This window comes from Caloenas nicobarica, chromosome 4, assembly GCF_036013445.1.
Source record: "Caloenas nicobarica isolate bCalNic1 chromosome 4, bCalNic1.hap1, whole genome shotgun sequence".
Classification (NCBI taxonomy): Eukaryota; Metazoa; Chordata; class Aves; order Columbiformes; family Columbidae; genus Caloenas; species Caloenas nicobarica.
Window position 1 is genome coordinate 25,163,544 of NC_088248.1, and position 17,210 is coordinate 25,180,753.

The 17,210-nt window shown below is 39.3% G+C and overlaps 1 protein-coding gene across 3 annotated transcripts in view; it reads right to left on the bottom strand.

Annotated features, from left to right (window-relative positions):
- MAPK10 (mitogen-activated protein kinase 10) overlaps positions 1 to 13,488 on the bottom strand; it is an 86,102-nt gene extending 72,614 nt beyond the window's left edge. For all 3 annotated transcript variants that reach the window (XM_065633385.1, XM_065633384.1, XM_065633383.1), the window contains exon 1: positions 13,423 to 13,488. In XM_065633385.1, the coding sequence (XP_065489457.1) occupies positions 13,423 to 13,488 (66 nt within the window). The remainder of the gene's footprint in view (positions 1 to 13,422) is intronic.
- Between the last annotated feature and the right edge of the window lie 3,722 nt (positions 13,489 to 17,210).

A 17,210-nucleotide genomic window follows, 5' to 3' on the forward strand; every position in this document is an offset into this window, starting at 1 on the left:
TTTCTTATTTGCTCTATTATAACTGCTTTCTCCAAAAAATCTGAATAATCAGCCACATTATAAGACTACAGAATACTATATTGAATTTTGATGGGGCAGGGAAAAACGTAAAGTTGATTTGGCAACTATTATTTTTTCGATTTAAAGGGACATAATTCCAGACTGCATCTGATTCACAGTACGTAGCCTTAGTTTTAAAACTCCTTCCACTACATGAAGAGACATGCATAAATCTGGCCAGCTCAGCTATTCATAACAGACCTGGAACCGAGAGACTTTATTTTAGTAATATGCTCCTGACAGACAGGAAATAATTCCAGTTCCATCTGGCTAGACAAACACATTTGCAGCTTGTGTTTTTCCGATGTCATTATCAGAACAATGCAGACAATCTTCAGCATTAACACCCAATACTCTGAAACCAATGTTAAGCATCAGCGTAATAATTTTATTCCTTAGTGATCCTGGCTTGTGGCTAGGTCCTCTGGAAATACAGATACAGCAACTCTTTTAAACAAGCCAGATGACTGTGTTAAGTCTTGAGTGAGCCAGGCCAGCCATGACTTGTTTGCACCCTCCCTCCCAAGCTACTCTACAGTTCAACATATGGTATGGAGGCTACACAGGAAAAGACACTTTGTCATTCTACCTTTAGTGTCCTGTACACATAAAAATTCCTTTTTTTAAAGTCAGACTGAGCCTGTGAACTGCTGGCCTCAGGAATCCCATGCTGCTTACAATGCAATTTCTGAACTACCGCAGTTCCAGATGGCGGTTATTTGAAATCCAAGAACGTCTTAAAAATCAATTAAAACAGCTCAGGAGAACCCCTCTGTAGTATCTCAGTTGTGTGGATAATTAATGTATGCAATTGCTTCAGCAGCAATTAAGTGATATTGATCAATGGGGCACAGAAGACCACAAACAGTAAGACACAGAAGTGTCCTTAGGACCAGTGGAAAACAGATCATTCTACAACAATCCTCTCCTAACTGTGTGCAAGCAGGAAAGGTAAAGACCATCTTATTTTTTTGGATTTTTTTTTCTTTTTTTCTTTTTAGATTAATATTTTATTTTTAAGTCTGTCTACTTAAAAAAAAAAAATCTGTGAGCCATAAAGACCGGGAGGCCCCTCAGGCCCCTAAGGTGAAATCGGTGTACTCGGCTCGCTCCCTGAAGTGCCTGTACACCAATGTGCACAGCATGGGGAATAAGCAGGAACAGTTAGAAACCTGCGTTCGGTCAGGAGATTATGATCTGGTGGCATTAACAGAGACATGGTGGGACAGCTCACATGACTGGAATGTGGTCATGGATGGCTATGCCCTTTTCAGGAAAGACAGGCCGGCCAAGCGTGGTGGTGGAGTTGCTCTTTATGTGCGAGAGCAACTACAATGTATAGAGTACTGTCCAGGTGCGGTTGAGGAGCGAGTTGAGAGTCTGTGGGTGAGAATTAAGGGGCAGGCTGGCAGGGGTGATAGTGTTGTGGGAGTCTATTACAGGCCACCAGATCAGAGTGAGGATGTTGATGAGGCCTTCTACGGGCAGCTGAGAGTGGCCTCACAGTCACAGGCCCTGGTTGTCGTGGGGGATTTTAACTACCCTGATGTTTGCTGGAAGGACTGCTCAGCCAGCCAGCCTCAGTCTAGGAGGTTCCTCCAGTGCATTGATGATAACTTTCTGATGCAAATGGTGGAGGAGCCAACTAGGAGAGGTGCGCTGCTGGATCTCGTCCTCACTAACAAGGAGGGTCTGGTTGAAGCAGTAAAGGTTGAGGGCTGCCTTGGTTGCAGCGACCATGAGATGGTGGAGTTCAGAATCTCCTGTGGTGGGAGCAGAATACCGAGCAGAATTGCAACCCTGGACTTCAGCAGGGCCGACTTTGGCCTTTTCAAACAATTGCTGGAGGAAATCCCGTGGGCAAGGCTGCTTGAAGGTAAAGGCGCCCAAGATAGTTGGTTAACATTCAGGGACTGCTTCTACCAAGCTCAAGATCAGAGCATCCCGACACACAGGAAGTCAAGGAAGGGAGCCAGGAGACCTGCGTGGTTAAACAGGGAACTGCTGGGCAAACTCAAGTGGAAGAGGAGGGTTTACAAATCATGGAAGGAGGGGCTGGCCACTTGGGAAGAATATAAGGCTGTTGTCAGAGGATGTAGGGAGGCAACTAGGAAAGCTAAGGCCTCCTTAAAATTAAACCTGGCAAGAGGGGTCAAGGACAACAGAAAGAGCTTCTTCAAATACATGGCAGATAAAACTAACACCAGAGGCAATGTAGGCCCACTGATGAATGGGGTGGGTGCCCTGGTGACAGAAGATACAGAGAAGGCAGAATTACTGAATGCCTTCTTTGTCTCTGTCTACTCTGCCGGAGGCTGTCCTGAGGAGCCCTGTACCCCTGAGGCCCCAGAGGAAGGCAGGGCAATCGAGGAGTTTGCCTCAGTTGATGAGGACTGGGTTAGGGACCAGTTAAGCAATCTGGACATCCATAAATCCATGGGTCCAGATGGGATGCACCCACGGGTGCTGAGGGAGCTGGCTGAAGTCATTGCTGGACCACTCTCCATCATCTTTGCCAAGTCTTGGGAAACGGGAGAGGTGCCTGAGGACTGGAGGAAAGCAAATGTCACTTCGGTCTTCAAAAAGGGCAAGAAGGAGGACCCGGGCAACTATAGACCGGTCAGCCTCACCTCCATCCCTGGGAAAGTGATGGAACACTTTATCCTTGGTGCCGTCTTAAGACATATCAAGGATAAGAGGGTCATCAGGGACAGTCAACATGGCTTCACCAAGGGGAAGTCGTGTTTGACCAACCTCATAGCCTTTTATGAAAACGTAACAAGGTGGATTGACGATGGCAGAGCAGTGGATGTGGTCTGCCTTGACTTCAGCAAAGCATTTGACACCGTCTCCCACAGCATCCTCACGGCAAAACTGAGGAAGTGTGGACTGGATGATCGGGTAGTGAGGTGGACTGCAAACTGGCTGAAGGAGAGAAGCCAGAGAGTCGTGATCAATGGGGCAGAGTCTGGTTGGAGGCCTGTATCTAGTGGAGTGCCTCAAGGGTCAGTTCTGGGACCAATACTATTCAATATATTCATCAATGACTTGGATGAGGGAATTGAGTGTACTATCAGCAAGTTTGCTGATGACACCAAGCTGGGAGGAGTGGCTGACAGACCAGAAGGCTGTGCTGCCATCCAGCGAGATCTGGACAGGCTAGAGTTGGGCGGGGAAAAATTTAATGAAATATAACAAGGGAAAATGTAGAGTCTTGCATCTGGGCAGGAACAACCCCAGGTTCCAGTATAGGTTGGTGAATGACCTATTAGAGAGCAGTGTAGGGGAAAGGGACCTGGGGGTCCTGGTGGACAGCAGGATGACCATGAGCCAGTACTGTGCCCTGGTGGCCAAGAAGGCCAATGGCATCCTGGGGTGTATTAGAAGGGGGGTGGTTAGTAGGTCAAGAGAGGTTCTCCTTCCCCTCTACTCTGCCCTGGTGAGACCTCATCTGGAATATCGTGTCCAGTACTGGGCCCCTCAGTTCAAGAAGGACAGGGAACTGCTGGAGAGAGTCCAGCGCAGGGCAACGAAGATGATTAAGGGAGTGGAGCATCTCCCTTATGAGGAAAGGCTGAGGGAGCTGGGTCTCTTTAGCTTGGAGAAGAGGAGACTGAGGGGTGACCTCATTCATGTTTATAAATATGTAAAGGGTGGGTGTCACGAGGATGGAGCCAGGCTCTTCTCAGTGACAACCAACAGTAAGACAAGGGGTAATGGGTTCAAGCTGGAACACAAGAGGTTCCACTTAAATTTGAGAAGAAACTTCTTCTCAGTGAGGGTGACAGAGCACTGGAACAGGCTGCCCAGGGGGGTTGTGGATTCTCCTTCTCTGGAGACATTCAAAACCCGCCTGGACGCCTTCCTGTGTAACCTCACCTAGGTGTTCCTGCCCTGGCAGGCGGATTGGACTAGATGATCTTTCGAGGTCCCTTCCAATCCCTAACATTCTGTGATTCTGTGATTCTGTGACAAGGAACTTTGAAAGAAAAGGCCAACACCAAGAATTACTTATAAAATTCAAGACAGGCTGATTTAGTTTGAAGTTCACTCCAAGCCAGAATGCCTCCTCTGAGTGACAAACACCTCAGCTTTCTGGACAGGCCAACCAGTCTCCAGATCATCTACTGATTTGCTTCCTCCCTTTAAAATCCCACTGCTAATAAAATACCAGAAAACCTACTCTCTATATTCTGCTTATTTTTACCAAAGCCTAAATAAGCAAAATTAAAACACAAAAACTCTACTGCATAAGGCCAAAATACTGCTTACTTTTATAAGAACCAGGAGATGAATAATTAATTATCTTTGTTATGTTTGTAATTTAAATCAAATCCCAAATCAATTACTTAACAGTGTTATTGGATTAATAATATCTGATCAGATCTCCAAACTGAGATGACATGTAATCAAATCATAAACCATTTTCCAGTTGACACAACAGCCACTTCCTCAATAAAAACAATGAAAAGAAAGTTTTGTTTCACTCTAAAATTCAGCTAAAAAGGCTTTGGCCTTTACAAAAAAATTCATACTTTTAATAAGAGCACTTCAATATCTGATTTAGTTTCAAGCTCTGATGAAAAGGTTCTTCTCAAAGCCTTCAAATCCACATTGCTGATCTTCAAGAAACCTACACACCACATTTTGGTCTTGTTCTGTTACATTTTCAGTGCTTACTCAAGCCCCTACTGGAAACCTTGGTGTTGGTTTAGCAGTTAATATCACCCCTCCTTTTCTTTTTGCCACCTGCCACCCCATCTACACCATGTAAGCTACTTCGGAAGAGGATAGAATAGAATAGGAATAGGAATAGAATGCTTACAAGTTCTGTACCAGCAGCTTAAGTTAAAGCTTTGATTATCTGACAGCAGAAAGGAACACAGGGCTATGAATTTCCAGTATATACTCTTCTGTATACATACCTGAACCAAAACCTTCTTCCAAATTTGATTGATACTGACATCTTAAGAAATTAGAAAGCAGCATTTCATGAAGAATTAACTGGGGAAAGGGAGGGTATACATATACAAGGTGATCAGGTTTACTTCTTAGGATATCACAACGAAGATGCAAAAGGTCTCGCACAGGTCTTTTAGGAAAGTGAATTTCACTGAGTTAATACACTTTTAGGTGAGCTTCAAATGAACTTGGGCAAGCTACAATACTGAGGCCCCAATGTAATAATAAACATTGCAGGTGTGAAACAAAAGCAAATTTCTCCATTCTTTTCACTTTGAACGAAACACATCTAGTTTCACAAACCTCTGTGTAACATGAAAGATTATTCCTCAAAGTATGCATCTGAGTGCCATTTGTTCTTGGTTTCCAGAAACGTTTGGGCAATGCAATTTCATTATTCAACACTGACTGGAACTTAACTTTTACTTCACATGTACAAAAATGCATGCACTGTTAACTTCTTTTGCCAGTAACTAACTGAAGAATGTTAACAGACCTAACAGCCATTCTCCTTCCTCTATACTGAGAAACTTAGAGAAGAAAAAGTTTTTCAAAACTGAAAACATAGCTCTCTTTGTTGGGTCACTGAAACACACAGCCATATCTGCAACGATGCTTGCTTAATATCCTAACAACTGGGGAGAAGAACAGAACTGTCGAGTCTCAAGCATTTGAGATGAAGGAAGAAGATAACCTCACCATTACTAAATACTTCGAGATACTTGTGTTTAAAGAACATCTACTTAAAAATTCAGCGAAACTCAAATAACTTAATGCCTCATGCACAGCTACAAGACACATTATTTTACTTTTGTTTTGTTTTACAGCATAGAGAGCAAAAGAGAGAGTTAAAAAGCCTGACAGAAACAAAATGATGTTATTTTCTGTATTATGAAGGGAACTGTTTCCTTAGATCCCCATTTGTCTATTTCTACCCCATAAAAGAAATATATTAACTATTTTTCACGGACAGACCTTTGTTCCTGAACACCATTCCTCCTATTCTCGACGAGCCCAAAATACCACAATTTCTTACAGCTTAGTATCTCATGCATCTAAGCTTTTAGATCCAGGATCCAAAAGGATAACATTTTAAAGCTACGATTTGACCTTAAGTCTGATGCTGAGATTATACAAATTGAAATTCTGAAACATGACAAAATCCTCAGAATCTTCTTGGCAGCTCCAAAAATGTATCTACATGCAAGCCCTGCTTCACCTGTGTGCAGCTGCTAAGTCAACAACGCAATTAATTTAATGGCAACCCTCCCACTTGCACAGCCATAATTTTATCAGAAGATTCAAGAGCCAGGATCCTGGGATGAACAGATATTTACTGAATCCTCTCTGCTTTGGATGTAATGGTCACAGGTTTTGCTGCATAGATCTGGACAGCCTCAAAAGCCCCCACTTGAGAAATATAAAGTATCTTTGCATAGAAAGACCTATTAAATAATTTTTCATTGTGTATTCCATATATACCACATTTATGGCAGAAATACTATCTATTTTTCTCACCATAAAGTGAGACTTCTTCTCACTTAATCTAGCTCTCCCTGAACTCAAAAGTCCACAGATAGTTATCAAAACTCCTGCAAAAAGTAGGGTTTTTATCATGTGTATGTGTTTGGGTGTAGTATTACAGATTTTTATCTTATCATTCTTCTATCTCACTCTCATCCCCCAAGGATTATATTAGTCACCCAGTCTTCCTGATTTTAGTGTGTTTTGAGTAGGGTTTTTTTTTCCTCCCCACAGGTTAATTCTCTGCCTTCTTTTAATCTCTCTGCAGCAGTCTTGCCCTAGCCCCCAGACACAATCTACCCTCTTTTATGAAGTCAGCCTTTCAAGTAGCCAGCTGACCCTTGCAAACAGCTTAACCTTGATTGATTAATCATTCATTTTTTTACTATATTGGCTTTGTTCATTCTATTTTAAAACTCTTTTTCAACGGAGTACTCTTTTTCTATTTAAAACGCTTATTCATGGAGTATATTATTCGTAAGTGTTGGTTGGTTGTTGTTGGTTTATATTTTTCCTCTTGTTTTCTGTTGTTGCCATTTTTTTGTTTGTTTTGTTTTAAATACACTGTAATTGTTTAACCTCTTCTGAGATACCAAAACCCCAGTTGCTCTAGAATTGGCTCTTACTTAGTTTTGATTATACAAGAACAAGCATGTCTGCCTTCTGTTTCCTTTTCATCAGTATCTTCTCAAAACACAAAGCAAAGCACTGTTTACATATTCTTCACTTGTCCTCCACATGTTCACTGAGCTTTAACTACTTTTAATTGCTTCTTCATTACAGGCACAAGATTTTTGTAGTTCATTCATATCTGTGGTATCATGTGTTGCTCAGAAGCCACCGTGACCCAAAGGTGTCTGCTTCATTTTGGGTCAGATTTCTAAGAGATTTTCAATATGTGAGTATCTGCACAACAAAACAACTAGTTCAAAATGATTCCTCATTCCCCAGATGCCTGAAAAAAAAACCCAAAAAAACCCCAACAACGACACAGGTAACATCCAACCCTGGTCATCATACCAAAGAAGGTAAGGATGAGAAGACTGATGAAGAAACATTGAGAGAAAAGATTCCTTGAGACTGAGGTTTCTTTATAAACAGGAATTTAATCAGTGATCCAAACAGAAAATGTAGCCGAAACTACAGGAAATAAAGATTTAAGAGTAGGTGAGAAAGCTAAGGTAAAAATGTTTGGAAACAGTCTTATTCAAGCACAACTCCATAAATAGGAAGCCACAAAGACACACTGTGAAGCTGTGTCAAAACAGAGGAAAGCAATGGCTGCACCCACATGTCACAGGAGAAATAAGAAGAGAGGGGACACTGCAGTTTGTATTAATCTGTTTGTTCCAAGGCCCCAGATTTGAAAGGGAAGCAACAACATGGGGAAAAGCAAGATACAATTAAGATTAGGAAAGAGAAATGGGATTGCTAAAAGTTGGCCAAAACATTGCAACACTAAAAAATGAAAGTGCACGCAACTTATCAATAGTAGTGAAGGGAACGTGGAAGCACACGGTGAGAGCCAAGATGGGATTAACAGCTCCTCTTTATTTACTGTATGTATTGGTAAGACAGTATATCTCAAATGGCATACACTTCTCAGGAAACTGTAACTACAGTGAAATACTAGGTATTTTTTAAGAAGTTTTCTTCTATTACGCAAGCAGGGTAGTAAGAAGACTGACTACACAAAATGCTATGCCCCAATGCATATCATGGCTTCCTGTAAAAAGAAGGGTAAAGAGGCACGTAACTATGCTACAGATGAAATATTAAAAAAAAAAAAACAACAAAAGCCACCTCAATACAATTATATAATTACAGTATTCACTGTGAAGGCAACAACTAATAAAAAGATTCTCTCTTCTACAAATAAAGGCTATGAGGATTCGAATAATTTAATTGCACCTTTCATTAGAAACAGACAGCTCTTGTTACTATAAAGTATCATTTTTGTCCTAGAAATCTAAGATATAGGTCACTGCTCATTCATTGCTTACGAATACCAATTAATCTCTTGTTAAATAGAAGACATAATTATAGGATGTCCTGCATCAAGACAAGTTTCTTTAATGGTTAAAGTATTATTAATAATTCCACCCAATCTGATTAAAGCATTAGTTGAAGTTGTAATTGAAGTGGTTGATTAAAGTAGGGATAAAATTTAAAAATGGTCCAGATGAATCAACCAATCAATGGAGAGCAAAGCAATTAATTAAGCTTGTCTTTTCTGTGTGTAAAAGTTTCCTAAAATCATGTGGTTTTAAAATGATTATTGATGAAGTATTGCATCTAGGAAGTCCATACACATATTGTTCAAGACAGATAAGCATGACTTTGGAAATAACCCAAGTTTGCAGAACACAGGGAAAAAAAGACATCTAGAGAGAACTTAAAGCTTTTTAAATGGTCTTATTTTGAGGTTTTTTAAAGCATGAAATAAGTAGAAGTTTGCAAAAATACCCTCAACATGCAAACTAAAATTTCATTCTAAGGTTTACTTTCAGTGGCATCAACACAGCACCAATTCCAATGTGAGTAAGCAAAAGCGCTGACGTATTCTATCTGGGACATCAAATTGTTTAAGTTAGGCAACAAAGACTAGTGATGATGCCGTACCAAGGAATTAGCATGTGAAATTACATTTCTGATTCACATGATATGTTTTCTTAATGTGCATGACCAGATCCCTGATCTCTCATCTCAGTACACCCATGTCCTGCTTTTCTGTAAGAAAATTATTGTTGCAGCCCTACAGAAATACTGTGACATAAAAATTCTAATAATAAAGATGTGTTTTTCAAAGACAAGAAAATTCAGGACTACTGCTCCAAGTAAAAATCATAGAATTGTATTCTACATAAAGGTAACCAATGCAGCTACAATTTAGAAAACTTGGAAAGTCTGACAGGCTATACACTTTATGTTGTTAAAAAGAATATTAAAAAACCCCAACAAACAAACAACAAAACAAAACTAAAAGAAGGGAACATGGATGACCCAATTAGTATCCTTTAGACATTATTATTGAGCACTTACATCTTAATGTCCTATTCTGCCCAGAATACACTACTCTGCATTATGCTGTGCTTCGATAAGAATGTGTAGGGTCCTACAGATAAAACCTGTTGGTGATATCAGCCATATGGAAGTCTAATGAGATTCTATAGACCTGAAAAAGAAATCTTCTCCTACCTTTCTATTACAATAGAAAAGCAGATGTCATTTTCCTCAGCCTTAAAAAAGATGGCTGTTTCAGAACATCGTTTGGCTAGCAATGTACAGTAATGCCAGACTTAGGTGTTTTCATATTGCAAACAGGGAAAAATGGCATATTTACTCCACTTAAGATTATTTTCCTGCTGAGTTAGCACTTCATCATATAAAACTAGTGTACTCAATGATACAAGCTCTGCATCAAGTGGAACAGCCTATAATTAGGTATACGTCACGTTCTTTCACAGTACCAAAAAGCTATACCTTTTACGCCATGAGAGAGACATCACAACAAAAGATTTATTACAAGAAAAATATGCCCACAGTACTAACAATCATTGGAGTACTCTTCAATATCATACCTTTAAAAGACACTTTAGTACAACTTCTACATTTTGTAGAAAGTCTGCAGTGGTGCACAAATTCAAATGGGAGCAGAACTTTTACATGGTAAACTCGAGTCACAAAATTTCTTCCTCAGATCCAGCCTGAATCTCCCCTCCTTCAGTTTAAAACCATCACCCCTTGTCCTATTGCTACAGGTCCTACTAAAACATAAGATTTCTTAATCTCATAACAGAGAAGCTTTCTATGATTGATACAGATGTTTCCACCCTAGGAATCATTTTTTTGTGCCAGTTCAGTAACTGCATTTCTGATTATGCAACACATTTGCAATCTCAAAAAATGACTGCAGGTCTCACGTTGCCTGGTACTGAGCTAGTGTATTCAATAGATCTTTCTACTGATTTCACCAGGCTTTGGATTATTTCACAGAATCATTTTGGTTGGAAGAGACTCTTAAGATCACGAGTCCAACCATAACCTAACTCTGGCACTAAACCATGTCCCTAAGAACCTCTTCTATACATCTTTTAAACACTGGCCCCAACATCAAGCCCTGGGGAACACCACTTGTGACCAGCCATCAACCAGATTTAACTCCATTCACCACAATTCTTTGGGCCTGGCCATCCAGCCAGCCTCAAAAAGGTATTTCTGCAATAAGTGTTTGAAGGATAAAATCCTGTTTCCTGCAGTGTCTGGATAGTAGCTCTCACATGTATTCATTGGATGACTCCTCTTTGGGTACCTGCAGCCAGTGTTAAAGATGAAACGGTTTCATTCAGTGATAAAAAAATCACCCAAAATGCTGTTCATTTCATAACATATACTTGAACAAAAACATTGCAGACACATTGGGTTCTGTATGTTCCTCTGAACACTTTTTATAAAGTTACAGGAACAGCAAGGGAATAATTACAGCAGTATGTTTCCACTAGAATCTAAAACAAGAACCAGAAGCACAGTGATAGAAAATATTGGCCATACATGGTCACACACTGATGGATGCCCAGAATAAAGGAGCACAGAATATAAAGGGAAATCATTAAGAGTACTTTTCCTCTGCGCATGTAAAATAGAAATGTTTCTGTACATCTCTGCTGTGGTCTAATGAAAAGGGAGAGGGAAGCTGGCAAGCAGAGCTATGCAAAAAACTGTATTCTGCACAGTGAAAGTAACTTTTTCATCAATAACTTCTTTTTCATACAGCCTAAGGAAAACCTCCTTTTTTTACAATTTTTGCAAATTTTTGAATTTTTTTTTTGCAAGCCAGCTCTGTAAAAAAGCACAAAAATACTAGGTTTGCCGAAATCCTTTCTTTTCTCAAAAACAGAGGAAAAATTAAGCAAGTTAGATAAACATATGCACATAAAGAATAGGAGATTAAAAAGGACAGAGAAGACAGTTAAAGAGATTAAACTGAATGGCCAAGACCCATCCTAGAGCTGACAATTTACTAAGTGCGGAGCCAACCTTCTCAGCAGAACAAATATTTAGTACTCTTGAGTTAAAACACACAAAGTGAAACTCCCAACACCTGTCACTTTTTTTGTGTTAAATGCTTACATACAACTAATAGCCCTTTTCTTATTTAGAATTCTGCTTTCACTTACTTGGACCCCAGAAGTAATATAAAGGGAAAAAACCCAGCGTTTAACATATTTCCATTTCTAAGAATGTGGCATTGTTCTTACCCCTCAAAAAATGAAGAATGTCCCTAATGTCTCTCTAGCTGGTTAGATTGCTAGTGTCCCATCTTATTAAAAAATTATGAACAGACAGAATTAAAACATAAAGCACTGTTCAGAAGAAGTAAGAAAAAAGAGTAATTTTTCATTCATAATGGAAAAATGTGCATAGATTTGTGACTCATTGTTGTGGTTTAACCGCAATAGAACCATGACAGCCGCTCACTGACACCTTCCCTGCCCCCCCAATAGGGGGGAGAATCAAAAGGGAAGGGAGAAACTTGGATTGAGATAAACACAGGTTAATAAAATAACAAAATACTAATACACTACTTTTATATATATATACATAAATAGAAATAAAACATACTCAAGGCAATTCCTCACGAACTCCATCCACACTAAGCAGCCAGTCCCAGCAAGTGATACCCCAGTCCTGAACAGCTGATCCAAAAGAGAGAAAAAAGGAAAAACAGGCAGAAAAGCCCAGAGGCCTTTGCAAAATGGCAAACGGCTGGACTAAATGTCCCAACCCAAAACTCCCCTGGCTGTGCACCAGAGGAAGCAAGAGTGAAAACACCCGAAAGAGCAAGTGAGAGAGAAACCGGAAGGCCCAACTCTCCTTAAATCTGAAGCATGACGCTAATGGGATGGAATACTCTCCTTGATCAGTCTGGATGTCAGTCAAGCTCCACCCCATCCATGCCCCCCTTCCTCGATGCCTCACACCTGTGGGCAGAGCGCTCAGAATGTCCTTGGCTCTCAGACCAGAGCAATTAAAAACATTAGCTCTGTGCTGGGATGTTCTCTCTTGTTCGCAAACTAAGTCCAAATAATGAGAGTGCTAGCTGTGAAAAAGAGAGGTTTCTAACCGCATGAAGAAAATTAATTCATTTTCAGTCAAACCAGCACACTCATATATATTTTAACTAACTTAATCTACACAAGAGAACCAAAAACCAGTCAGATCAATACATTTTTTCTTCATCTCACACTTCTACACTTCTACACTTGCAACCATTGTGACCAAACAATTCGAAGGGTAATTCAGAAATACGGAATTGGCTACAGTGCAGTCTCATGAAATCAGAACCTGAATAGCACATTGTGTTCAACGGGAGACAATATAAACCCCAGAATTTCAATTATCCTCCCTTCACTAGACTAAGAGACAGAAAATTGTACTTGCACACTACAATGTAAAAGGTTCTGTCTCACAAAAACAAACACTAACATAAAATAGTTTTAATTTGCATAATTCTGTGAAAGTATCTGTGTAGGTACAGTTATTCTGTTTGATTTATCATTGAGTTCATTGGAAGTACAGCCAACATATTTTCCTGTTTGAACCCTGTTATTATTTTTACCCAAAAGAACCCTCAGACTGACATTTTAGCAAAACAAAAATAAAAATTATTAAGAGCAAAACTACAACAATAAAAATAAATAGAAAAATATTTTCTGTTACGTTTTATTCTATTTTTTATATTTACTCTCATTCTTAAAACCAGTTACTTGCAGTAAGCTGCTGAAATTCACTTCTATTTTTTCTTCTATTATTATGGCATGAACTGCAAAAATGAAGTATATACTGTACCTTGTTTTACCTGTAAGGAACACACACCTGACAAAAGGCAATCTTCACATCCAGGGTAGGTTCACCACAATAATACAAGAAATGCCGGCTCATAAATACCTGCAATTAAAGAAAAGTAAACATAGAAATCTTGTATGTCTGCTGATGTGCAAGTACAATGCAGCTCTACCTACATTTGGATTATAAAACCAGCCTGAGTTGCTACCTAGCTTGTGGACAAGAGAAATGAGTTAGAACACTGAACCATAAGTAGGCTCTAAATTCTTTCTGATGCTCATCAAGGTTTTGGTCTTGGTTACATCTGCCAAATTTTACAGTAACTGATGTCATTACCTCAAAGTTTATCTTGTTACTTTTATATTCCTACATCAAAAAAATAAAAATCAGGTCAATAAGGTTCTAAACAATATGGGAATTTGAGACAGTTAATATTATAGGGAGGCAAAAACCCAAGTCCTAAGCTGGAAATTAATAGGAAAGTTACAGAAAACTGAGAGACTAATTATGTCACTGTATAAATTCACAGCACAACCACTACACAAATATTACATGTAGTTCTAGTTTACATCTTACAAGTAAAGAAGTTATAGAAAAGGGTGGTAAGAAGGGTCCAAACCACATGGTGATTCCTTACATGAAAAAAAAAAAAACTGCACAGACTGAGAATTTTTTTTAACCTAGAAAAGATTTGTCTTGAGTGAAGATATGCTGGAGATCCATAAAATGAGTAGCATACTGAAAAGGGAAAACACTTATTTTTTTTGGTTTGGTTTTGTGTGTTTGTTTGGTTTGGTTTGTGTGTATGTGTGGTTTTGGTTTGGTTTGGGGTTTTTTTGGTGTGTGTTTTGTTTTGTTTTGGTGGTTTTGTTTGTTTGTTGTTGTTGTTTTGGTTTGGTTTTTTTGTCTTTTGTTGGGTTTTTTTTTAGTAAAATAAGTATGTGGCATCAAATTAAGTGATCAAACAACAGATTCAGAATCAGCAATAGGAGAGAATTCTGCCTTTGCTGTTCTGTCAGACTGTGAAACTCCCTGCTTCATGTCATTGTGCATGTCAGAAGTCATCCTACGTCCTAGTATTATCAGACAAATTCACTAAGAAGGAATCTGCTGAAGTCTATTAACCTCAAAAATATCACCTCTGACTCAAGATAACTCTAAGTCACAGTCTGCCACCATATGCTCACTCTATTTTCAGATTCTTTCACAGGTATCTGATGCTGGCCAAGGGAGCCATACACTAGACTAGAAAGGCCTCCCTGTGTACCCTATTACAGTTGTTTTAACTTAATTCCATAATACCACATTCAGCTCTGACTAACCAATCCTCTCCTAGCTGTGTTCCAGCATGGGACATCATTGAAAAAAACCACAGCATTGCTATCAAGCTGAAATAGGTAAATATGTCACAAGACTTCAGAGTACATTAATCTTTCTGTATGACTCAAAGAAAAAAAAACCTTTTAACAGTACAATTTAAAAACTAGCTACTTTTAGGTATAATGAGAAAATTAATGTAGAACTACATGTTTTTCTTTTACATGTAAACTCACTGTAGACTTGAAACCCAAAGAAACGCAACCGTCTCTCCATTATGATATAGGCATGTTTCTGAAATACTGTGTGCCTCGTTACAGCCCTGCAATACATAATTGTCTTCAACAGGAACAATTAACTATCTTTAAGTGTCAATGCCATTAAGTAAGACAAGACTTCATTTGGAGTCACTTCATCTCACACAAATTGACCAGGACTTAAGAAACTACAAGAAAGTATTCACCAATACTTGCTAACTTGAATGCATCATGTGTTCCCACATGGGTTTAATTTTTAATAAATGAATAATCCTGTTAGGAAAGTGTATGTCCTTTTCTTAATCACATTACAGCATCTGAGATTACTGCCTCATTGCCCAGTGAGTTATTACTGGAGCCTCACATTCCACAGAGGCTTTATGTCAAAACAAGAAGGAGAAAGAAAGAAATTTTTTTAAGCTTTTAACATTAGCCATATTCCCAGTGATTTCTGGAAAGCCAGGAGATAACTACACTCTCATGCTGGAGATATTTATTCTGTGCAATCCTATTGTCTGGATGCATTATTTTGCTATAATAATAAATGACTGACATGTCATTAGTCATAACACATTCAAGTCAGAGTCTAACAGTGAAAAAATGAAAAAAGAAAGGGAATGGAATTGGGGAAATTTGGAATTTGCTACGAGAGTCTACAGAGAAGACACACTTCATATTATATGTGTATAACTATCCAAACACAGCTCCTCAGCTTCCCAGAGGAGTGACTGTAACTGTTAAGAGTCACCATGGGCAGAGAAATAGACTGGTAAATTTTATGAACTGGAATACATTTTACAATTTCTTGTGTTGTCCTTGTATGCAGTTACTGCTTATAACATAAGTGTGATATGTATTAGTGGTCTAGATCAATACTCATATTCCTCTGTACACGAGATACATTAAATGGATGACTAGAGAGCTGGGGTCCTCCAATTGTACACCAGGTAGAACATCTTTCTGTAGCACAGCGATCTGTAAGACTGTATACCCAGGGCAAAACAGATTTGAGTTCATTTTTTTCATAGTGCTCATCTTTCTATATTGAATTAATGTGAGATTCCTTCAGTGCCCTGTAAGTAATCACACATGTATGTAACTTCTGATTTCTTCATTCAGAAAATACATTGATGCTCAACTGTGTAAATACCCTTGATCATATCTCCTCTGGCGTTGACACTGCATCACTAGAGACACAGAAGACATGTCAGTGTAAAGCAAATGAAGAACTGGCCTGATGCTGAGATAATTATGTCACAGCACAAAGCAGTTATAAAGCAAAAAGCTGCTGACAAATGGCATCACTCACTAGGGATCCAAGTTTTAGATGAGAGCAAAAGCATCCGATGTTCCTTTACCCTACTTCTGACAGTTCATCTTCTCAACTTTGAGCAAAATCACTCAGGGTGGGAAGAACTGAGAGAACAGAACAGCACTGATATTAAAAAAACACCTTCTAATAACCCAGGCTGGTATCCAGCTGGGAAGCCAGAGATTGCAGTTGCATTACAAGGAGAAAACCTGTCTGTGAAACATCACCACCACAAAAGGATCTCCAATTTTCATCACGATCAAGGCATCTGTATGCTAGAATCTGGAAAACCATACAAATCTCAGCAACAGATACATGATCTAGTTTCAGGCAATACAAAACTAGGAGGCACTAGAATAGACAGGAGTAAAGCAAACGTGAAGGCAAGAGTAAGAAAATCCTGAAAATCCTCTGAGCAATCCAATGGCACAACCCCCAAGTGAATTGCTGCCAAGGACTGTGAAGATCCCGCTGAGGCTTGGCCTCTACCTGGCCTGCTGCTTCGCCATGCTCTTCTCCACACTCCTCCTTTATCAACAGCTACTCATCCAAACGGAACGTGGGCTACTGACATGCACCAATCTCAGGAATGAACTTCCCCTTCCCCTCAGTGCTGCTGCCAAATCTATCTCTTCTGCAGTAAGACTGGTTATTTTTAATAATGTTTATCTTTCTCTCCAGGGGTCAGGAGGATTATCTTATTATTATTCAAACAGTTCTTTGAAGACTGAAAGGATGAAATCAATGCTATTACTATTATTACTGAGAGCAGAGAGGAAACCATGCCATGACAGTAGACAAAGCAGCCTAGAAAAACAACAGCAGCTGTAGTTCTCAAATATAGCCTCCCGCAGTAAATCTTTCTGCTCGTCCTTCCTCAACCTCAAAGCTACATGATACTGGTACCCAGTGAACGTCTGGGCAACTTGGCA